The sequence below is a fragment of the Lepidothrix coronata genome, unplaced genomic scaffold, assembly GCF_001604755.1.
Source record: "Lepidothrix coronata isolate B3197 unplaced genomic scaffold, Lepidothrix_coronata-1.0 Scaffold189, whole genome shotgun sequence".
NCBI classification, from domain to species: Eukaryota; Metazoa; Chordata; class Aves; order Passeriformes; family Pipridae; genus Lepidothrix; species Lepidothrix coronata.
The window spans coordinates 1,406,918-1,430,439 of record NW_016690369.1 but is presented as its reverse complement, the minus strand read 5'-3'; the positions used below and the strand labels follow the sequence as shown (position 1 = coordinate 1,430,439).

Below are 23,522 nucleotides of genomic sequence, written 5' to 3'. Positions count from 1 at the left end.
GACCTTTACCAGGGCGAGCTTCGCCTTTTGTGTGTTTTGTTTGCCCCAGAACCCGGTTCCTGGATGTTCTGAAGGCAGAGCTGAGCCCTGGCCGAGGCTCTGCTTTGATTTCCAGCTCTCAGAGCTGAGCTGTGAGTGAACCTGACAGCTCTGTGGCCGAAGGGGAGTCCTGATTCCGAGGTTCCACAACAAAAGGGCCTTAATGAGGTCAGAGTGGAAACAGAATGTAAATCAGGACATTTCTTATTCAATCCCGTTGTTACTGATGAGCCTCCACGACCCCAGTTCAGAGCGGGGCGGGGGGAGGCAAGGACAGAAGCAGGAACAGGCATAAACTGGGAATAATATAGTAATTATTCCACCTCTGGAAATGTGGGGGGAAGGCACAGGCATCACCTCTGCCCTCTGGCCAGCACACCTGAGGCTGGGCAGCTCCTTTGGTCTTCAGGGGAGGTATTTTTAAGGGAATGAGTGTGAACCTCAATCCCTCTTTAAATGGTGAAGTCCAAGGCAGTGGCGTCTGCCTGGGACTCTTTGCTGTGCATCCCATGAATGCTGGTGCAGTTCAGGGTGCAGCAGATCCAGGACCTGCTCAGTGTCCTGTTCTCACGTCCCTTTACAACACAACTCGAGGGACAAAATGTGGGGGCACAACAATAGGATCTGCTTTTCATGGCAAGAAGAGTAAATCCGGGGAGGAAAATCGGTCAGTTCAAGTTCAGTGGTGTCTGTAAGGACCTGAAGGTGAATGGTGGGGGGTGTGCCACGAAATATTAAAATTATCCCTTGCAGAGAACCTGCACAGTGCTTGCTAAAGGCCTGAAGTCCCAGAGCTGTTGTCTAGAAGGATTTGTCCCCACTTTTCAAACAGTGGGAGCTGTTTCCACCTGTGAATATCTGAAGGAGGGAGAGTTGGAAGGTAACAGAAGGTAAAGAGCTGTGTTAGTCCAGGCTCTGATGTGGTCAGTGATCACACACCTGAGCTGTGGCTTTTATTCATCTTTTTTTTTTGGTACAGCACTCGAGCATGATTTTTAAAAAAAATCCTGAAGATTTCTTAGGACTTAAAAGAAAAACTTTACCTTATCTTTTCCTGCCATGGGAAAATAAAATGATTTTTAAAATTACCAAAAAAAAAATATTTGGAATTATCTACTTCATTTTCCTTTTCTTTTCCTGCACTTTGTCTACAAAGGCCATACTGTCCCTGGCAGGTTTTTGGGGTTTTTTTTATGTTTTAATTTTTAGCTGCAGAGTAAACCTTGTAAGTTTGGCAGGAGAAGTCCTTATAGATTTCAGGGCAATATTTTGCAATTCTTGTTTTTGCAGCTATAAACACCTCCCAGTGCCAAGGGGGAAGAGGATTTTAATCCAGATAAAATAAGATTCTTAAACACTGAAAACTGTACTGGGATTTATGGGCCAATTTGAATATTTGAGCTCCCGTGCCAAAAGCTGCACATTCCACATGTTGCCTGACTGGCTCATTCCAAGCTGCATCACCCATCCAGAGCTACCCTGCAATCCATTCCAACAAGTAAACTTGGAGTTTCGTTCTCAGAATGTCTTCACCAAATGTTATTTCCATATTTGCTTTGCCTTTTACCCTGAAATCTTTTCATTTTATTTTTTTTTTCTCCTCCTGTAGTATTTTTATCCCGCATCTTAGTTAACACCTTTTAATAAGCTGAATTCTTACCAAGCGAGCACAACAACATCTGAAAGATGAAATCTCTCCCTTTGATGGTATGAAACCATGACCCAACAGGCCCATCCCCTGCCTGGAGGGCTGGTGGGAGCTTCATGTGAGATTATTAAATCCTTCAGAAACTCAGGTATGTTTATTCGTAATTCGGGGTATCTCGCCAACATCACAACCCTTTCCTCCTTTGAGCGCAAAAATGATTTACAATTAAAAAAGTATTTGCCATTTTGCTCTGCCTACACCACGCTCCCCTTTTATTCCTGAGTAGTTTCACTTGTCATTTGCTTCTTTCTGTTTTTCCAGGCAGCTCATTTGCTTCGGTTCTGCAGAACACTGAGATGTGAGTTTGCAGTGGTGTCTCTCAGACACCAAAGGACGAGCTGGGGCACAAAACTGCTCCTCGTTTCCACTCACAACTCCCTTCCTCTGCCTTCCTTGCAGGCCCTTTCTGGCCAGTTCTCTCTACTGAGACTCATCCCCCTTGCACTGAAGTTCCCAAAGGCCTCTGTGACACCCAGACCATTCTCATTCTTTCCTTAAAAACACCCAAACAAAACAAGTGAAAACTTGTTCACAAGGATGGTGATTTGACAGTCAAATGGGTCGTCGTACGTGGGACTGCCTGCAGCTCCAGTTTTTAATCTTATCACTGTTTTCAACAACTTCTATTTTTTAGCATTGCATATGCTTTAAAGTAACAGTTTGCATTTTGCTCCTTGCCTCGTCCCTGCCAGTTATACCTGAAATGTCATCTAAATATCACCGTGGTGGAGGGAAGGAACCAATCTACTCTGCTCCTGAGCTGTTTCCTCCGCTCCTTCCATCCAAAGCCACGTTTCCAGAGATGTTCCTTGCCTTTTCTCCAATTCCTTGCTGGCAATTTAAACTTCACACAGCCCAGTTTTGCCAGTCTTTTTTCCTGGCTCCCTCACACTTCCATCACTAGCAAAGGCACCCTGGGATTGCTCTTTGTAACAAGTTGGGCACATTTGGCTCCTTCTTTTCTCTCCCTGTTCATCCCTCTGTCCATCCCACTCCTCACCACTCACTCAGCTCCTGCTCCTCCACCCAGAACAGTGAGAGACGATCTTTTCTCTTCCTAGACATTTAAACATTGCCTATCTCCTCTTCCCTGCCACTGCTTTCTTTCCTGCCTCCCTTCTATCTTTTACAATCCAGAGAACAAGATAATTTGTCTGGTTTTTGATAAGAATACAGGAGCACATTTGCTCCACCAGAGTCAGCTTAAAAGTCTCCTTGTCGTTGTGACTCCACAGTTAACTCCACTTTTCCCTTTCCTAATGACATGACCCTGGGTTAATCCGAGTCCTCTGCAGCAGTTTGCAGATTCCTTTCAACATTATCTTGTAGGTGGAAAAACTTCCCCCAAATTGGCTTTCCAGGTCATTAATCTTCCCTCAAACTGCTCCTTTATAGGGACTCTTAGTACAGTATTCAAGCAAATAATGTCATTTTCAGGGACTTCCCTGTGTGTAACCCTCAGGAGGGGGGTGGAAACGTTGGCCTGTGCCCTGGGTGTGCTTTCCTGAGCCCCCCAATCCCAATCCCAATCCCAATCCCAATCCCGAGCAGCTGTGCCCCGTGGGAAGTGTTTCCATGTAAATCATCAACATCACTGAGGTGACTGGAGGTATTTATTTGTGGCAGGCCTTTGGGAACCCCCTGCAGCACAACCACTGCTGGCCATGGCTTTCCTTCATCCTGGAAAAGGAGATCCCAGCAGACTGTCCCAGGACAACATCCCTGCCCACTGGGAACACTGGGAAATCTCTGAGGTTTGGGGTCACACGGGCTGGCTTTGACCTGCCTTTGTGCACTGAGTACTCTGTATTATTATTTATTAAGTTATTATTATTATAATATTTAAAACATCCTTGGTTTCTACAGCTACTCCCACAGTAGAGATGGCTGCAAACAGACCATGTGGATTCACCCTGGATATTTATGGAGAATCATGGGAGCAGGGATGGCTGATCCACACCCCACACTCTGATCCCTGGCAGGGCTTGAACTATGTGGACAAACTGCTCTACAAACAAACCCTTTACTGAGGTGTTTAGTTTCCTCTTTGAATTGCCATCCCTTCAGAAAATCAATATATTGTTCGAAAACTCAAATGATTTTTTATCTTTACTAGGAAAAAATAAACCTGCTAATGCAGCCACTCCTGTGCCTTAATAAAATTAAAATTAAAATGTTGGTTTACAGGCAATCTGGAGATTATCAGTGTTTTAAAAAAAGAGCTATTGAGTATGGGTTTGATGTGTGAAATTTTTTTACTATTTTTATGTTAAAATTAGATGTTGTTAATTAAGCCAGTAAACTAGTGTAGTTGTTTTGGTGTTTTTTTTTCCTCTTAGGTCTTCAGTTTGTGGAAGTAAAAGTTTTTGGTTTAAAACCAAGATAATTTAGAGTTCTTATTTATAAATACTTAGAAAAAAAAAAAGAAAGTACTGGATTAATTAAAAAACACTTAAAAATTAGTGTAATCTCATAAAAAGTGGACAGTGAGGCCAGTGGGAACATACCTGAAATGAGGCTTTGCATCATAAAAAAACTACATAAATTGTGATCCAAGCACTAAAATTCTTTGAGTTTTAATAATTGCCAATGAACTTGCTCACTTGAATAGAATTTAAGAGCAACCCGAGAGCAGGAGGGAAACAAAATTATTTTATTTTTTGCTTTTCAATCTGTAGAAGAGTTAGAGACCATTTTCTTGCTTTATATTCCTAGTTTGGGTTTCATACTCTCCCCATCCTGTCCTTTCCATTTCTGGGTGTTGCAGGCAACTGGAAATAGAGAAAACAGTAGAAATGACACTTAGACACAAGACAATAATTATTTCTACTGCAACAGCTGGAATTTGTGCTAGTGAGTAACCAGAATGTGTAACTCAAAGGCATGGAAAAGCGTGTTTTCCCCAGGAACGGGTTGCCTTAGACATGGAATGTCAAACACTGCTGCTTTTTGACTCTGACAGAACCTGGCTGAGCTCCAGTTCTGCTCCCGGTGCGAGAAGGGCCCAACTCTCCACGCTCAGGATCGGGAGAGCCCTGTTTGGATCTCGTGTTCCTCCAGGAAAAACTTGGATGTGCAGCAAAGCGCTCGTGCTTTGGGGCAAAATGGAGCAAATAAAGCCCCGCTGCAGCTCTGCTGTGCCCTCCTGGTGCCTCTGGCTCTTCCCCCACGTTCAGTTCGAAGCATAAGCAGCACCTGCTGGTGGAAACAAAGCCTGCTGAGCCATCCTCCTGGAAGAACAGGTTTGGTCATCACTGGGAGCTCTGGGTGAGTTGTCCCGGAGTTAAATAAGCTGGGCTATCCCTATTTGGGCTAATTTTGTCAGGGCTCCTTCCCTGCTCTGTGTGGTGAGGGTGGGGTGGGACCCAGCTGATTTCCAGGGGCCTGGGGACTCCTTTCTGTGGCCGAGCTGTGGAGCTGCAAATTAACACAGTGACAGGATTAGTGAAGACATTCCCGGATCTTCCCACGGTGCAAAAATTGTTATTTTGCTAAAGTTGAAACCCCAATGTTGCTGTTCATGGTCACTGATTGATTTTTGAAAAGGAGGAGAAGAAAACAGGGAGTAAAACTCGAATGCCCTGAGCTGGGAAACACGTTCCTCCACATACCACCTTGGATAATTGTGCACGAGGAAGTGTCACTCCTGTGTGATATCTGTAAGGGGAACAATTTCTGCTTGAAGCAGCACAGCTGTCAGAAGACAGCAAGGGAACTTTCCCAGTTTGGTCCTGGGAAGTGAAGGATTAGACTGTGATGATTTCCCTTGCCTGTGATAACTGGATGTAATATCAAGTCAAGCACCTGGCAAAGTGCTTAAAGAGATGTTATCTTTTTTCAGTTTAAAACCAAAATGGAACTGGCAGTGCAGGGATGTGGTCAAATTGTGTGACCAGCAGCATTCCCAAAATGCAGGCAACAACTATTGAACTTCAGACCATTGACACAATACAGGGAATTTAGTTATAGTAAATGATTTTTAAGTTAAAAGAGAGGAGATTGAGATTAGATGGTAGGAGGAAATTGTTTATGGGGAGGGTGGGGAGGCCCTGGCACAGGTTGCCCAGAGAAGCTGTGGCTGCCCCTGGATCCCTGGAAGTGTCCAAGGCCAGGTTGGATGGGGATTGGAGCAACCTGGGCTAGTGGGAGGTGTCCCTGCCCATGCCAGGGGTTGAGACTGGATGAGCTTTACTGCCCCTTCCAACCCAAACCATTCCATGATTCTATAATTTTTAGTTTACAAAGCAGTTAACATTCATAAGACTACAGAAAAATGGCCTAAGCAGCACAGTGTGGGTATATTAACATTTCTCCTCCTGAAAACGAATCTGAATCCTGTGTTAGGACCCACATTTTCCCGAGAAAATCAAGCAGAATAACTCATCTCTACTTGGAAGGTCCAGAAGAGGAATTGTGCTGACTGGAAACACCATTTGGAGGGTGAGCAGCACGTGGAGAAATCAGGAATTCTGCGGTGTCTAATCATGCACAGCATTTCCCTGGGTAAGTAACACTGTGATTCTCAATCCTGAAACGCTTCTATAATAAGAAAATAATTTCTTTCCTGGTAAGGGATGTTCTTTTATTCCAGAAATAGAATGGCCCCTCCATCAAAGGGTTGGCTGTGCCCTGGGCCCCGTGCAGAGATGGGCCAGGGGGGCCGGGGCTGCAGTGGAGTTACAAAGAGCTGCACTATTTTAACGCGGAAGGATGTGGTTTGGGGTTGGTTAATACACGCTGCTTGACATATTTACAAGTGTCAGATTGTGTTCTCTGTTTACAAGAGCGGTGCCAAAAGGAAGGGGAGTAATGTAGCCCAAAGTGCTTCCCCGATTCCCAGTGCCAGGATGTAACAAGGGATTTCACTTTGACCGAGTAACTCGCGACGGTAACGGAACGTGGGTAATTTGTGTTTGGAAACCCTGCTCCTCTCAGTGCAGGCCCAGTCCTTGTGGGACAGAATTCCTGGTCGGTGTAGCAGTGAGGGGTTGGGATGGCTGACAGGTTGGATTTGTCAGAGGAAGGACACTCATGGTAAGAACACTGCTCTGGCTGGAAATCTTTTGGCCTAAATTCTCTTTCTCTCTCGCTCCATGTACGTAATTTGGGTAAGCGCCTGTTTGTGTGAGAGATTTGTGACCCTGAGGTAAGTCCAAACTAACTCCATTCAGCCTTTACAATAGATGCTAATCTTAATTTATCGCCAAGACAAGTAAATTGCAAAAAAAGACGCCTAAATGAGATTAAAATCACGATAAGGAAAGCTGCCACTGAGCACAGAGTGAGAACTTTTTCCGCTGAATCAGATCATTGAAAACGTGCTGCTACTTTTCTGTATTAAAGCTCAAGATGAATTGCTTAAATATCTTCATCTTTTAAGCAGCAATATTTGCTTTCTACACCTGTGGAACTCTCGTGTCAGGGAGAAGCTCAGGCAGGTGAGCTTTAATCTGCTCCTGCTGGTTCAAATCAAAGGGTCATTACGAACAGTGAAAAAACTATTTGTGATGAATTTTCTATTTTAAACAAAGTATTTATTGTTTATTTTACGTATAGCCATCCTTCTGTGACTATCAGGAATGAATTTCATTTATTTATTTATTTAACTCAGGTATTTTCGAGTTCCTTTTTATAAAGGAATAACAACACCCAAAGCCTGTACAGCCGTTCCGGGTGAGCGCGGGGCAGCTCCGGGTTAAACTCGGCTCGGAAGGGCAGCTCGGGGGTGCCCTGAATCGGCTGTGGCCATGACCAAGTTTTGAGACGGGTTTTAAACTACTTTGAGCACTCGCAGGTGCTGGGGGGGACCCGCCGGGACCGGGGTCAGGGTCGGCCCCGAGCGACTTCTGTTCCCCCCGTGTCCCGCCGGGAGCGGGCTGGGGGAGCCCCGGGGCTGCCGCACCCCCACCGGGAACGTTTGTCCCCGTGCCACAGAATCCCAGAATATCCTGAGCTGGAAGGGACCCACAGGATCGTCCAGTCCAACCCCTGGCCCTGCCCAGACACCCCAACAATCACACCCTGCCCCTGAGAGCGTTGTCCAAACACTTTTAGCTCTGGCAGCCTTGGGGCTGTGCCCACTGCCCTGGGGGGCCTGGTCAGTGCCAACCACCCTTTGGGGGAAGAACCTTTGCCTGAGATCCAACCTGACCCTGCCCTGACACAGCTCCAGCCGTTCCCCGGGTCCTGTCTCTGCTGGCACAGGGAGCAGAGATCCCGTGCCGGGACGGGGCGGGAGGGACAAGCTCCCCGTGCCCCCCGTGCCGAGGGGTAGGACGCGGGGACCCCCAATCCCCTCCTCGCAGCTTCACCGCCGTGCCGAGGGGCGGGACAGGGGACACGGGATCCCCTCCCCGCAGCCCCCTCACCGTTTCCCCCACGCCAAGGGGCGAGACACGGGACCCTCAGCCCCCTGTTCGCAGCCTCCTCCCCGTTCCAGGGGCGGGACAGAGGATACGGGACAAGCGACCCCCGCTCCCTTCCCACATCCCCTCCCGTTCCAGGGTCGGGACAGGGGACAAGGGACAGGGGATCCCCGTTCCCCTCCCCATGCCAAGAGGTGGGACAGGGGACCCCCGATCCTCTCCCCGTTCCAGAGGCGGGACAGGGGACCCCCTCCCTGTCACTCCCTCTTCGCATACCCCTCCCGTTCCCGGGGCGGCACACAGGATCCCCATCCCCTCCCTCATCCCGTCCCGTTCCAGAGGCGGGTCAGGGGACACGGGACAGGGGAACTCCTCTCGCCTCTCTCATCCCTCCCGTTCCAGCGGCGGGAGAGGGGACAAGGGATCCTCTCTCCCCTCCCCGCTCCCCTCTCGTTCCAGCGGCGGGATACGGGACCCCATGCCCTCCCTCATCCCTCCCATTCCAGGGGCGGCACACGGGACCCCCATCCCCTTCCCTCCCATTCCAGGGGCGGCACACGGGACCCCCATCCCCTTCCCTCCCATTCCAGGGGCGGCACACGGGACCCCCATCCCCTTCCCTCCCATTCCAGGGGCGGCACGCGGGACTCCCATCCCCTCCCCTCCCGTTTCGGGCCGGCACACGGACCCCCGTCCCGTCCCGTCCCATCCCATCCCCATCCCATCCCATCCCATCCCCTCCCGTCCCGCTCCACGGGCTCCCCCCGCCCCGTCCCGCTCTCGAGCGCCCCCCGCGGCCGGGCGGGCGCAGCGCAGGTCGCTGCCCCTCGGCCGTGGCCCCGCCCCCGCCGCCCGCGTCACGTGTCCGCGCCGGGCCAATGGCGCGGCGCGGTGCGGGCCCGGGCGCCATTGCTGTCAGAGCGCAGGAGGCAGAGCGGGCGCGGGGCTGCGGCCGCCGCGGCACGGCCGGCACCGCGCGGGGCTCAGCGGGGCTCGGCCCGCCCGCTCCCGCACCCTCGCACCGCGCCCGCCGCAGCGCGAGCGGGACCACCACCACCACCACCAGCAGCAGGAGGAGGAAAGCACCGTCCGCGCACAGCCAGCGGCGGCAGCAGCGAGGGGCGGCCGGGCGGGGCGGGGAGGGGACACAGCGCCCCCCGCCCGCCGCCGCCTCACGGGGCCGGCACCGGGACCCCCGCCCGCCCCGCGTCCCGCACGGACCCGCCGCCCTCCGCGCCGCCCCCGCCCGGGGGGGGCCGCACCTGGACGCGGAAGGGCGGCCCCGGGCCCCCCCGCCGCCGCTGCTCCTCCTCCGCCGCCGCTGCTCCCCCCGGCCCCGGGGAAAGGGGGCCGCGCCCGCCCGTGCGCGCAGCGGAGCGGGGCCCCCCCGGCTGAGGATTACCGAGGGCGGGTAACGAGGAGCAGCGCCCCGAGCCCGGCGCCGCCGCGTCCCCTCCCGGCCGCGGAGCCCCGCGGGGCCGAGGGGCCGGAGCGCGGCGGCCGCCCCGGGCAGGGCCGGGGGTCGCGCCGGGGGCCGCCCGCCTCGCCCCGAGCCCCCCGGGCCGCCCCGCCAGACATGCCCCGCCGTGGCGGCCCGGCTCGCCGAGGATCATGACTGCGGCGGCGAACTGGGTGGCGAACGGGGCCAGCCTGGAGGACTGTCACTCCAACCTCTTCTCGCTGGTGAGTGCCCGTGTGAGCGGGCGGGGGGCGCTGGGCGGGTGCCCGGGGTGGCTCCGAGCCGGGTTTGCCGGCTGGGTGACGCTGCCGGGGGTTTATAGGCAGGGCCCGGGGCTGCTCCCGCGCTGGCCCCTCCCCCGGCCCGCTGCCCGTGTTTATTTTGCTCGGTAACTCGCGTGTCCCGCTCGCCGCCGGGGCCGCGGCGGGGCCGGGGGTGTCCCCGCTCCCCCGGGGCACAGCGGGCACGGCGGCTCCTCCCCTGGCACCCCGAGCCCCGCGCGCTTTGTGCCGCCGAGCCGGGGGGGTTCTCCCTCCTCTCACAATGACAAACGCCATTTCAGCGGCGGCGAACGCTCATGGAGTGTGATCGCCTGTCGGACGCAGCTCTGGGCTCCGGTGACGGCGTGTCAGCTGTTGTTACAGCCTGCTCTGCTCTCTGCCTGTGTCGCGCTCGGGGGCGAGAGGTTAAAAAAAAAAAAAAATCCCAACCAAAATCCCAACCAAACAAACCCGAACCTTTTAATTCTTTTCTTCTCTGCGGAAAAAGCGGTGGCTGACAGCGTAGTGTGTCGGGTTGTTTGCAGAGATGCTGCCTGCCCGTCTCTCTGGGAGCTGACAACTTCCGACGTGGATTTAACGCTGCAGAAATCGCGGTATCGGTTTTGAGACAGGCTGGCAATTTAAATTTAAAACGTAAATTCGTTTGTGCAAGGGCGCAGAGTCGTTTGGAAATACGTTGCTTTATTTTACCTGGCACACGCAACAACATTATCCCTTCTGGCTGGGCAACAGCTGAGCGGCGTTGGATCATCGGGAGCCTTCTGGCGCTACAGGGATAATGTCGGAGGGGAGGAGGGACTTCTTTGGTGCGCGGTGCGGTGGAGTTAAAACCTTGTGATGCAACTTTGGGGGCAGCACGTGTGAGAGGTTTGTGGTGGGTGCCCCCGCCCCGCATCAGAGCTCTGCCAGAATTCGAGGTGGGTGTGCGTGTGCTGTGCCTTTTCTGATAGGAAAGAGGAGGCTGTTTTTAGCTCCCTTATAAAAATTAAGAAAAGGGGGGGAAAAAAGAGGGGAAAGTAATTAAAAATGCAGATGACCAAGCTCTTTGTTTTATACTTTTTAACTTTATGGAAGTATGTTATCGTGTCTGTTTTTTTTTTTTTAAATCTATGCATGTTTGGCGTTTTTTGCTCATTCCTTTTAAGAATCTGGGGCAAGAGCCGTAGCCACTTGTGCCGCTGGAAAACCCGGAGATTGCTGTGTGAGAATAGACACAATTCTTACTTTGGCTGGTTACTGACTGTAACGTTATGTAAGTTTGTCTCCGCGCCTCTCTTTGAGGGCGTTCTGTAATATTTATAAATATGTAGCAGCCGAGTGTATCGAGAGGCAGGAACGGTGATTTGGGGGATTGTTACTGTGATTTCCACTAGGCTGCTCTTACCCAGCCAGGAAAATAAAGCGGGAAGCACGGAGGGAACAATCGGGGGTGATTGTGGGAGTCCCCGGTCGTTAATGCAGCCCGGAGTGTGTGTTTGGAGAGGCAGAACTGGCTGCTGGAGTTGCAATCTGCGGATCTGTCACTGGGAAAAATAATTGTTGGCATGCCATTAGCATAAATTATAAAGTGAAGCTATTTCCTACTTATTGTGGTTCGTTTGCCTTTTTTTTTCCCCCCCTCCCACCTGACTAGAACAGGGAAATGTTCAATTTGGAATGAGTGTGTGATATCACTGAAAGAAGTTTAACGAACTTCTTTTACAAGTGGCTTTAATAATAATGAGTTTAATGTGCAGCCCTTTAATCTCCTGTGTAATTTAGTGGGAGGTATCTCTACCTTAATGTGGTGCTGCGTATGAAACTCTGTTTTTATTGTGTTCTGGCTCTGCTTGAAAAAAAAATATGCAATAAAGCCAGTTTTTTTTCTTTTAATATAGCATACATGAAAGCTGTTAGGGAGGTTTATTTTGTATTATGTTAGTATTTGTTAGGATTTACGTATCAGCAAAAGATATTGAGAACGGAAATACTGACTGGAAATGTGTGGCCAACACGTTGACCCTTTAACCTCAAATTGTCATATTCATCTCAAAATTTATGAAGTGTTAAAGCTACAGTAGTCTGGATTAGTAATTAGAGAAACTTTTGCTAATCATTTACTTTTCCAGTGTCACAGAACCAAATCTAAATCAGCTGTTGGTGGGAATCCATTCATTCTTTGGGAGCGAGGTAGATTACAAATAATTCTTCAACTGGGCTGTTTGAAGTTGATTTTTTAATTTTTTTTTTATTATTTGTTTTGGGTGTGAATCACAAAGAAACGTTTGTGACCGGAGAATCGCAGTTCTGAGAGATTATAGTCTATTGTGATCCTGTTTGCTTACGGTTAAATAATATTTCTGTGGAAGGAGGAATTCCATCTCCCCATCCAGAGAGGGCAGAGCTCCGTGTGGGTTTGGGTTGGTTTAACAGTCTGTAATTTCTGTTTTTCTGCAGACACCTCAGGCAGGTCAGGTGCTGTTGCTTTTTCTGCATCTTTTAACAGGAAATATCTTCTTTAGTAACTGAGTCTATAATCAGTGACATCTAAAAAGTGAGGATGTGCTCAGTGCTCTCAGCTCAAAGTCCGTCACCTGGGGGGGAAGGCAGGGGCTGAGGTGCAGGTTTAGAGCTCCCTGGGAGTGTCCAGGTGCTGAGGGTGGGCTGGGGCTTGGTTTCCTGGATCGTCCCTCTGGAATCACGGCCCTGCAGCCCTTCCCAGCACCACTGTGTGTTGTTCTCCACTGAAGCGGGAATCCAGCTCTGGAAAATGGGTTAATGTTGGTGTGCTCTGGCAGGCACAAGTCCTGCACAAAGAAATCCGGGATCTTGCTCCAAATGTAAAGCATTTCCCAGTAAGGTTTGATATTTGACATCAGAGGACACCTCAAATAATAACTTATTTAATCTCTGTATGCCACTGTAATAGGTTTGCTCTTTAAAAACACACTTTATTTGCTGTTTCTAGAAGAAATGATATTTATCTTCACTCTGTTTTTGCAGCAGTCAAAATGTCTGCTGCTCCTTCTGAAAAAGAATGTCTGTTTTGATAAACAGTATTTAACAACCCATTGTAAGGGCCAGTTTATTTAAATACTAATTAAGAGTTGTCTAATAACTATTTAGAGACAAAATGTTCTGAGGTAATACTGAGGCTCTGTATTAAAACTTCGACCCAGCTGGCAAACAGTCTTCCTGTGAATAATCCTTCATCATAAAGGGAGCCTTACTGAAATTAATTTGACTTTTCCTGTGACTAAGGGTTACTCATCTGATGTTGGGCTTGCAGGAAGATGTTTCCTCAAGTGTCTGGATTAGCTGCCATGGTGGATCCAAAGGCACAAGTCAGCCTCGGGAAATTGGGATGCAAGTTGCATAACACTTCATACACTGGAGCTGGGAAAGGTACAGCAAAGAGTGTCAGGAATGACCTAAAATTCGGAGTTTCTGTGTGGTGAGAGATCAGATACTGCAGAGTTGTCAGCCTGGAAAGAGGTGACTGTTCTTGGGAAGTGAGAGCAGTTTGGAGAGGACTTCATAGAAGATGCCCTGATCCTTGTTTAAAGACATTCCTGCAGGAGCCAGAGGGGTCTGGGCAGCAGGAATTGTGTGTTTGTTCCCCTTGGGGTTCAGAGGCCGAGTTACAAGCTGGGAAGGCCGTGGCTGCTGTGGCTCTTTGTGGTTCACAACCAGCAGCAGAAGGTGTTTTCTTCTATCAGTGAGTCCTGTTGGCATTCCCAGAACGAGACAAAAGGAGTTAAGGACACCTGAGGTGGCATTTGGATTATTCCCTTGAGGTTCTTAATGGCATCAGAAAGTGCCAGTTGTGGAGGCTGCCAGTGAGATCCTCCCTGGAGTTGCACAACTGTCAGTAAAGGACCTGGTAGTAAGTGTTGATTGCTCAATCCCCTCGTAGTAAATTAAATTAACCAGTAGTTGTTCTCGCTCCTTGTGTTGTCATAAATGCAGCACTCTGAGCAGTGGGCTGGGATTTTGGCATGCAGGGTGTTCCAGCACTGCACAGTAAATATCTGTGCTTGTTTGGAATGTTATGTAGGTGTGAGTTTACATGTATAAATAATTAAGGAGTGGAATTAACCTCTCAAGTTTTGCAAAAGTATTTGATCCTCTGGTTGCCTTTCTCCCGAGTTTTATTAGGTAACAGGGTAGAAGTAGAGAAATGACATTAGAGAGCTTGTTCACTTCTTGGTAATAAAAGATTATTTTGGCTTTTAAATCACTTCAGAGGTAGGGTTGTATTGTGTCACTGTTTGACAGTTTAATGGTAAGTGCCAGAATGAGGGTTTGGAGAGAACAGACTCAGATTTGCAAAGAGACTGGGACAGAGTGACATTGAGGGAGAGGAACGGAGGAATCTCTTGGGTAACCAACCTTTTTGGAATGTTGCACAGGGAAAATGAGGGGTGCAGGAGCGACATTTGCTCTTCAGGACAAACCACTAAAAGATACTTGAGTGAAATAGTCTTTTCTTGAAATCCTGAGTGTCTTCTGAATGTCCTGGGCTGGGAATCCTCCCCCAGAGAGTGCCCTGATTTTGGTTGTGAGTCTGAGACTGCTCTTGACAACATCAACCTGATAAAGAAAATACTTAAATATTGGGCTGATGTATTAAAAAAGTAATCCTAGGTAACGACAGCTTAAGAATAAGAATTTCAGCTTGCTGTAATACTAGCTGGAAATACATTTTTTTTTCAAATTTTCTATATTTTTAATGCAGAATTGACATCATAACCCCAGTCCTCAAACACTCCCCCAGTTTCATTTGATCTTGAATTTTTGTGCCTTCCACTTCAGAGAGCACTTCCTCACGTGGAAGAGAGTAAAGAAGGAACTTCTGAATCCTATCTGTAGACCTTTCTTCTATTATTTTCCTTCAGGACAATGCAATTCTTTTGAAAGAAATCCAAAGAAACTGAAGTTTTTGATCTTGAGGGAGAAAATCGTGGTGCATGTGAGATGTGTGTGCTGACTGTGTTAACTTGGGTCATTAGCTGAAGAAGGAATCTTTATGGGTTTTGTTTTCATTTTTTTCACTGAGTTCTCAGAAGTGTTACACAGAAGAGGGGGTGTGCGTGTGTGCAGATGCACTGCTTTTAAATACTGCAAAAAAGTCAATGTTTTGGGGCTGTTACGCTTTGCAATGGGGGGACTTTGTAACAGGGATCACCTGTGTTTGAAGCTCTGTTTGTGGGAGGAGGTGCTTTAACTTGGTGTCTCCACTTTTCCTGATCACTGTGGAATTAAACCCACCTGCCCCAGTGCAGTTCTGCAGCCCCATTTTCTCCGGGTGTGGGTGAAGCATCCCTGCTGGGGTCAGGAACTGAAGGAATGCTGTGGCACCTTCCTGCATTCCTTCCTTGCCTTCCCGGCTGTTCCAGCCCCTCGCGGTTACTGTAAATCCTCCAGACCTGTTCCTGTCTGCCTTTCATTTTCCCTGGAGTGCTGCCTGTCTCCTGACTCCGGGGAGCCGTGGGATGATCCCATTATAAATTTGTATCCTTTGTTTTTTTCCTGGTTGTTCCTTTGTAGCTGTGTGAGGTTACATTGATACCCACAGACCTGCAGAAACCCTTTTCCTGACCTGGTCCCTGGGATCCTCCAGACAGCCCTGGGTGGGTGCTTGGGCTGTTCCCGCTGCTGTCAAGGCTGACAAGTGGAGTTTATATAAAACTTTGGAGTCTGTGTGTGCTCATTTGCTGTTCTGTGGGTGAGTGGTGCACTCTTTGTGTAGAGTCTGGCACCGTGGCATTTGCATCTTGTTGGTGCCATAGTAACACAAATAATAAGCAAAAACTACTGCTCCGACTGCAAACATGCTTGTTTTATAGTAACTTGCCAGTTTTCGAAGTGCCACAAGTGTTTTTTTTTTAGCAGAAGATCCCAAAGCAAATCCAGGCAATTTGCTTGCATGAAATGTGTGTTTACATGGGGGCATCTTTGTTCCTCAGACCAAGCCATGGCACCGTTTTCATTCGGAGCTCTAAGCAGTGCTTTAAAAATAGATCTGAGTGCCCTGACATCAACTGGTAGTTTTAAAGAGAGACCAGCTAATAAAAATATTCTGCTCATATCCTCAAAATACGACTAAAACCCGGTGTCAGGATCCCTGTGCACACAGGGATAAGGGGCTGGATCCTGGGAATGACAGCCTGTGTAGTTCCCTGCTGTGGCTCAGCTCGTTCCTGAGCTGGGCATTAGTGTGATCTTGGCTCTGCAAAGTGATAATGAAGGCTGAGCATAAACCACTTTAATACCAGAGAGGAAGTTCAGCTTTTCAGGGGGTTTAGCATCTCACAGAGTAAGGGGCTGCCTGACTCACAAACGTGGAAGATTTGAGCTTGTGCTGTGAATTTTGATGAATTTTGATAAATCCTGGCTCTGGCTTCCTCCCTTCATCTGCAGAAAAACACATTATTTCTCATTGGGTCATGTGTGGCTTAATTGAGGAGCACAATTGCAGTAGTGCCCGTGGAAGGGTGGCTTGAGCTTTTAGTGCCATCCCTGCTTTTGTTTCTGTGAGACAGGGAATTTTATTGTGTGGCGCTGTTGGATGAGGTGCCCCCAGGCAACATTTACGTTCATGTGACCGACACAGATGAGCTCAAACATACACAAAGACCTCGTCCCTCTATTAAGGAATGTATTTAATCAGCTTAAGAAAACGAAGCAAAATGGGCAGGCTGCTAAAATTAATTTTTAGTAGAAGATATGGCACATAAATTTCTGTATCCCTCCTCGTTAGGCCCTCACTCTGCTTTCTTTAATCAGCCAGTGGTGCAGTGTCATGTACTATTCTTGTTTATGAAAATTGTAATTACAGAGGAAGAGGTGTGGGGTTTTTTCCCCTCTTCCATTTTTCTCCCTCCCCCTCCACTCTCCTTCCATGCCTTGGTGACCTCAGAAGGGTTCATAAACTCACATTTAAGCCTGGCTTGTAGAACTGACCTTGTGAGAAGCTTTTCCCTTCCTCACTCCCAACCCAGCTCTGTCCCCCTCATTCCTCTCTCCCCACCACGTTTTGGCAGTGGCCTGGATTGAAGGGAGATCAAAGTGGCTTTGTAACCACAATCCCTGTCTTAGAAAAGGAAATTTAAAGCTTGTTCAGTAAAACTTTATTCCATTCATCTTTTAGCTTTAAAGGAGCTGTGCTGTGGTCAGGGCCTTGTGGTTGCCTGTTCTTACGGCTCCGTCTTTGCCCATAAAATACAATATTTCGTGAGAACAGGGGGCTGAAAGCATAATTTAGAGGAAAACTGTTCTGTACCTACTGACCAGGCACTGGCAAACTCACAGGTTTTGATGCTGATGCATTCAGAGCTGACAGCTATGAGACAGAAGTTTCAAGATGTGTTGGTTTTCAGCAGTATAAAACCATGACCTGTTTTTTTTATAGTGTCTCTGGTTTACTAGGAAGTTCTCAGATCTGGTCTGATGTATCTGCACTCGGTGTCAGACTTTTATGAGTCTCACTTCACGTATGTCCACGATGTTACTGAATTTGTAGGTGGTTCTGATGAGCTACAAAATTAATTCCTGGAACATCTCGGAGTGACCGTGTCAAGTATTTTTATAAAAAAATAATTTCTTCGCTGAGAGAAAAGGTTAATTGGTTAAATTACTTGACTCTGAAGGAGCCGCTTTCATTTTTAGCCCAGTATATTTCTGGTTATTTAATTTTCCATGTGTACTTTAATAAAACTTTGACTCGAGCTCTCGGTGAATTTCCATAATTCCCTCCTGGCAGGAGCTGCCGGATTCTTGTCTTTGCAGGACTGACAGCGAGAGGAGCTGGCAAAATGAATCTGCATGACCAGTCATGCAGGGGGTTTATTTACTACTGCCCGCGTTCAAGGAGGTTCGCACACGAGGCTTCTCCAGGTGGTGCATTTTCCAGGGCTGGTTTCCAGGCAGGATGCCCAACAACCTGAGCTCTGGGGGCTGTCAGTGCTGAGGGCGGGGATGGTGCTGAGGAGCCAGGACTGGGGATGTGTTGCTGTGCTGTCCCTCCCCATCCTGGAGCAGGGATTGAGGTCGGACAGGGATGGACCCCGGGGCACAGGAATGTCCTGAGCTCCAGTGCTGCAGCTTTTGTGGGAGGGCAGAAAGGGAACTGTGTTCTTAAACTCTCTGTGCCAAAGTTTACTCTGCTCGGGTTGTTACTTCCTCCAGCACATCCTCCCCCCCCGGTTTTTTCTGCCCATATGTCAGATTACTTGGTTTGGGAAACATCTGATAGTCCATTGTATGACTCTGATGTTTGACATTTCCTTCCTCCTTCAGTTAAAAAAAACTATAAAAGAAAGTTAAAGTTGGGGGAAGAGAGACTAGTCCTTCATTTAGTTGCAGATCTGCTTTTGCTGTTTTGTTTTGGGTTTTTTTCATGTGTTGGGCTACTTTCCTGTAAGAGGGGATTTTTTTGATTTGGAAAACAGGCAGTTCTTAATTCTGATTCTGCCTTTCTGAAGGGGCCTTGCAGACCTAATCACTCACCCTAAGGAGGGAGGGATTCTTTGGGTAGAGCAAGTTGCATGTTTATTGGCTTTCTTTGTGTGCTGCTCAAGTGTGCAGTGGTGGTTTCCATTTTATCTGGTCTCAACCGTCTGCTCAGAAGTTAAAATATGATTGATCCCCTTCTGTAAAGCAACTGGCTGCAGTGATATGGAACTCGGTGTAAAGCAGTGTCTGTGCCCTGCCCTGCAGGCTGGGTCACCCCCCAAACCCGGGTTTTGGTGATAGGGAAAGAATTTATTCAGTTCCTTCTGTCTTTTGTCTTGGAGGTGGCGTTTTGCTTGCAGGCACTGGAGGGTTCCATACAGCCCACAGTGGTGTATGGTTGGTTCTCACCTGGGGAAACCTCATTCCACTGGGAATCACTGAGGTTGGAAAAGAGCTCCCACATCATCCAAGTCCATTTCTTCCCATAAAAAACCCCCAAACCAAATCAACATCCCCCCCAGTGCCTCGTTGGTAAGTGCTGTTGGATTTACAGGGCAGGGGGGGTGTTTTCCAAGGACATGGGCAGGTCCTGTGTGGCAGCATCCTCTGAAACCCAGATTGCTGCCTGTTTTGTTGTGCAGATTGGCTTTCCCGTTTCCCTTCCCCACTCCTGATGATGAGACTCCAGCACAACAACTTCCCAGGTTGTGCCTGTTGGTGCAGAAGCACAGACACGTGTGGCAGTGCCTGTGGGTCTCAGTGCCAACTGACCTGGGATGCTGCTGCTGCCACCTTTGTTTCCTTGTATTTGTGCCTTGAATATTTTGGATTTGAAAGTACCTTTACAACTGGTGGCTGAATCTGAGCCCTTTGGCTTCCAGCCACGCTTATCTCAGTGTCCTTTCACACCTCTGAGCTTGGTTACAGCCTGGGCAGGGAGGGGACCTGAGCCAGGCACCGGTTTGGAGCCCTGTTCTGAACTGGCTGAACCAGTTAAGGCCCTGCTGACCAGAGCCTTCAGTGGAGGTGAAAGATGTTCATGGAACTCAAAGGTCTTCTCTCAAAAATTCTCTCTCTGGTTCTTTGTTGTTGTTGTTTTAGTATGGTTTTTGTTCAGAGTTTCTGGGGTTGGTCCTGACTTGCTGCTGTGGTGCTGACTGAGGATGGCAGGGCTGAGGGGCACCGACTGCTCTGTGTGTGCTGATAAGATTTCAGAGATGGCAGTGTGGTACCTGGCTAAATGGCAGGGCACAGGAACAGCTCTGTGGGATCAGAAGTGCCCCAGTGTCCTGTCCCAGTGCTTGTTTGGCCCGTTGGGTTCAGGGAAACCCTGTGTTGGTGCCTGTCAGTCGAACAGCTGCCACGTGGTCACCGGGAAACCTGTGTTGTGTGTTTGGGAAGCCACCTGGAGCCTTGCTCCAGCCACTCAGAGCAATGCTGCAGTTTTCCTGGGGTGAGAACAGGTCCAAAAAATTCCCTTCAAAAGTTCTCTCTGCCTGTAAACACAAACAGTTACCTGGAGAAAGACTCAGGAGTAGGTCAAGGATGTAGCTCTGCACTTCCCTTGAATAATCTCCCAGGCTCTCTGTATTGGGTTGAGAGGTTTCTTGAGCCAGGGAGATGTTTAATAGACAATTTCTAAACCATACTTAAGTTTTTATCCTGACACAAAAGTTGCAGCCACCTCCTTGCAGTCTGAGTCTGCATCCTCTTGATTTAATTTGGTATCTGGAAGGCAACCAGCAGCTGTTCTCTAGAGACCCTCATAGTTTCCCTCCTGTAGACAGAACAGTCTTAATCCTGCAATGATTTTTACTGCAGGGAATATATACCTTTTGACCACTTGTGCAATTCTTTTGTTTCCTCTGCTTTTTGATGTGGCAAAAGGAGCTGCAGTTGGTGATGGAGGTGCAGAGCTACACGTGAGTCGTGGTGACCCAACAATTTCTGTGTCACCTCCTGTTTCTTTGACATGAATTTCTACCATTTGGGTTTGTTTTGCCAACCTGTTTTTGCAGTGGGCTCGGGAAGATCCTTTTTCTCATTCACTGTGTCAGTGTGTGCTCATTTTCCTTCTGCTGTGTTTGATTGTAGTCATCTACTTTAGTATTTAACCTTGAAATTCTGGGAGGATTTGGATCCCTATCAGCAATTTGGGCCTTTTTACCAGATTACTCTTCCTTTTATGCTTGCCACTCAGAGTGTCTTTGTTGGGAGCTTCTGCAGCTGCCAGAGCTGCTGAAATATGAGCATTAGTATTGGAGCCCTTTTATATTTTCCACTGGGAAAGATGGTGCTTAGTTGCCACCTCCAATTCCTTTTGAGATGGGTCTGACTTTTGTTTCTTTGAAAGAAGCTGTTAATCTTCCTGGCTGCCTCCTCTCCCACATAGGCAGGATCACCCTGGAAGAGGAAAAAATACCTCATTTCTGCCAGTCCTGTTTACTTGTCAGGCATAACAGCTCATGCTATTAGTTTGTGGCTGTTCATAATTATTTTAGAAGCATCTTGGTCCCCTGGTGCTGTGACACAATGTCTCAGATGTCCCCAGGTACAGGAGTCCAGCAGGAGGATATCTGATAATAGGATTTTGGTTGGGGCTGAATCCTTCACTGAGACTTGGCCAAGATAAAAGGTGACACACAAATGCCCTGACACTGTTGCTTGTCACAAACAGCTCTGGAGCAGGAGCATTTGGATAATCTGTTCCAGGGGGCATGAGGGAAGGAGGCAGTGTGGAGTGGAGGGATTTATCCAGCAGGGAGCTGTTTGTGGTACACATGGTGTGCTCAGCTTCTTGCTGGTTTGAAGAGCAAATGAATAACAAACAAACAAACAAAAAAGGTAATTTTTGTCATCTTTCATTTTTAAAATCTTGTTAGTGGCTGCCCCTTCATCCTTTTTTTTCCAGCCACTTGACTGTGTGCTTATGCAGGGAAAGGATTAAAGTCAAACATGTCATTCTGCTGTGGATCAGTGGCATACTGAGAGGAACGAGCTCCCCTCAGCTGATGGCTCTGTTTTCTCACATCACACTCGATTTCTCAGGCCAGATTTCTGAGAAATCACTGGACTTTGAGATGATAGTGCAGCCTGGGGGGGATGCACTGCCCCGGTTCTGAAGCTCTGAGCAGGGCACAGGGTTCTTGTTGTGGCCGTGTCAGGCCCATTTTAGAACTCGGGGTTTTTTAGTGTGCTGTTTTTCACTATTCTCGAATTCAGAGCATGGGCAGGTTTGAAGGAGTTTATGCAGTTGTTGCAATACTCGTCCTCCAGTAGCTTGGCCTCCCAGAAATGCCCTTTGGAAGCTGAGCCCTGGCCTGTCCAGAGCATGTAAGGCCTGTCCACTGCTGTGTGGTCCCTCCTCGAGGGGCAGAAGGGAAAAACCCTGAAGGAACACAGACCATTCTCTCATTTTTAAAAAATAGATTACAAAAAGAGGAGGATGTTATTATGTAGTGCAGTAAATGACCCCGTTTCAGGAGACTGCACAGGGCTGAGATGCTCAGGTTGTTGTGGGGTTTTGAACCCCAGAGTGTTCCTGACCTGGCAGTAAAAGAGAAGCAATAGCTGTGTACAGGTGCTGCAGTTGTGGTGTCCCAACAGGAACCTCTCTTGGGGTGTAAAACAACACCCAGAGCTGTGAAGAACACTAATTTCTTAGTGAAGCAATCACCTCTGTTGTTTCAGTTCACTTGGCAGGGCTGGGGCAGATGTTCCTGAGCACTTCTCTCCCTGTGAGAGGGGAGGGGTGTTTGCCTCCCCCACCAGCACATGTCGTTCCAGGGTGTTTTTCAGTCCCCCTGCCTGTGTCCTTTTGTCCTTCCTTCCCAGTGCAGTGGATGAACCTGGCATACATTTTATCTGGGATTGAAATGGCTGGAGTGTGTGCAGTGATATTTCGTGGCTGTGTGAGGATGGTGTAGGGAAATGAGACACTGCAACCAAAACAGATGGTGCTAATCTTGAGTCTGTCTGCAGGATCTTACAGCATTTAATTAAAATGGTGGTGTAATTCCCATGACACCTTTAACTACAGTTTAAATTCTTGGACTATGAACTAAGGGCTTTCTTATGCAGATTTTCACTCCTGTGAGTAGTCCTCTGGATGAGTCTCTGGTGGCTTCAGAATAGCTACTTACTTGAATGGAGCCCTCAAGATGAGACTGTAATAAAACTGGCAAACACATATATGGCATTTACATGGTTTATGTTCCAATTTGAAGCATTAATTGTAGATTGAGGATACTTAGAAACTGGTCTCCTACGTAGAAGCAAACAAAATTCTAGGTTAGAGAAATTGTTTAGAGTGTGCCTAACTTCAGAGGCTGGTAAATAAGTGTTTTAAGGTACCCTGGGCAGCTCAGCACCTTCCTGCTGGTTAGAAGGGCACATGATGAAAACTTCTGTATTCCCTTTGCTTAAGTGAAACTTGTTTGTGGAAGTTCCCTGACTTAAGGGATGAGGTGTGGTTTGGTTTTTTACATTACTTGCTTCTTAAGACAATTGGAGAAAGTTCTGTTGGAAGTGCTGTGCAGACCTCAAACTGTCCAAGCACCTTTTGCACAGGTCGCTTTTATGCTTGGTTTTTGTTTTGTTTCATTTCAGGCAGGAGAAGTGAGGAAAAACAAAATAACCTGAATGTTGCCATATTGAGAGTCTTTGAGAAAGTCAGGGTTGGTGCTGAGGGCCTTGTGATGGATATATTTCTAGTTTTTCTGCTTATAATATGCTCTTCTGTAGATCTCCACCTCCTTTTCAAGTATGTCCTTCCTGTTTTGGAAGTACTGGGGTAATGATTTTCTACACTCTGGGGCCTGACTCTGCCTTAGCTTTTCTCATCTTCCAGGAAAAATAACACCATTACATAGCTTTGGCCGTTGTTTTTTAATGTAGAGAAGTACAAAATAATACAGAAATAACTGCTTTACACTTGGTGGGTCTAAATACAAGAATCTCTCAGACTTTTGGTGCTCTACCTCTTTCTGGTTTGGCCTTGTCTGTGTTTTTGTATAATCTCTCCAAGGGAGCTTTGTGCGTTCAAATGGGTGGAATTACTCAAGTGATCCAGAGAAGTTAATTTAGAATTGGCCTGTCCATTTCCCCTCCAACACACAGGCCAAGAAGCATTTGGTGGTGATGAGAAATAAAAGAGGAGGTGGAAGATGGGTTTTGTTTGTGTTCCATCTGCAGGGACTGCAGAGGAGGAAAACAGTCACAGTGGCTACACAGCA

The 23,522-nt window shown here is 48.2% G+C and overlaps 1 protein-coding gene across 1 annotated transcript in view; it reads left to right on the top strand.

Moving 5' to 3' along the window:
• The first annotated feature begins 9,708 nt into the window (after nt 1-9,708).
• Nucleotides 9,709-23,522, top strand: part of MED13L (mediator complex subunit 13 like) — a 174,489-nt gene continuing 160,675 nt past the window's right edge. Inside the window, exon 1 of the mRNA XM_017831317.1 lies at nt 9,709-9,795. Within this exon, the coding sequence (XP_017686806.1) occupies nt 9,724-9,795 (72 nt within the window). The 5' untranslated portion in view covers nt 9,709-9,723. The remainder of the gene's footprint in view (nt 9,796-23,522) is intronic.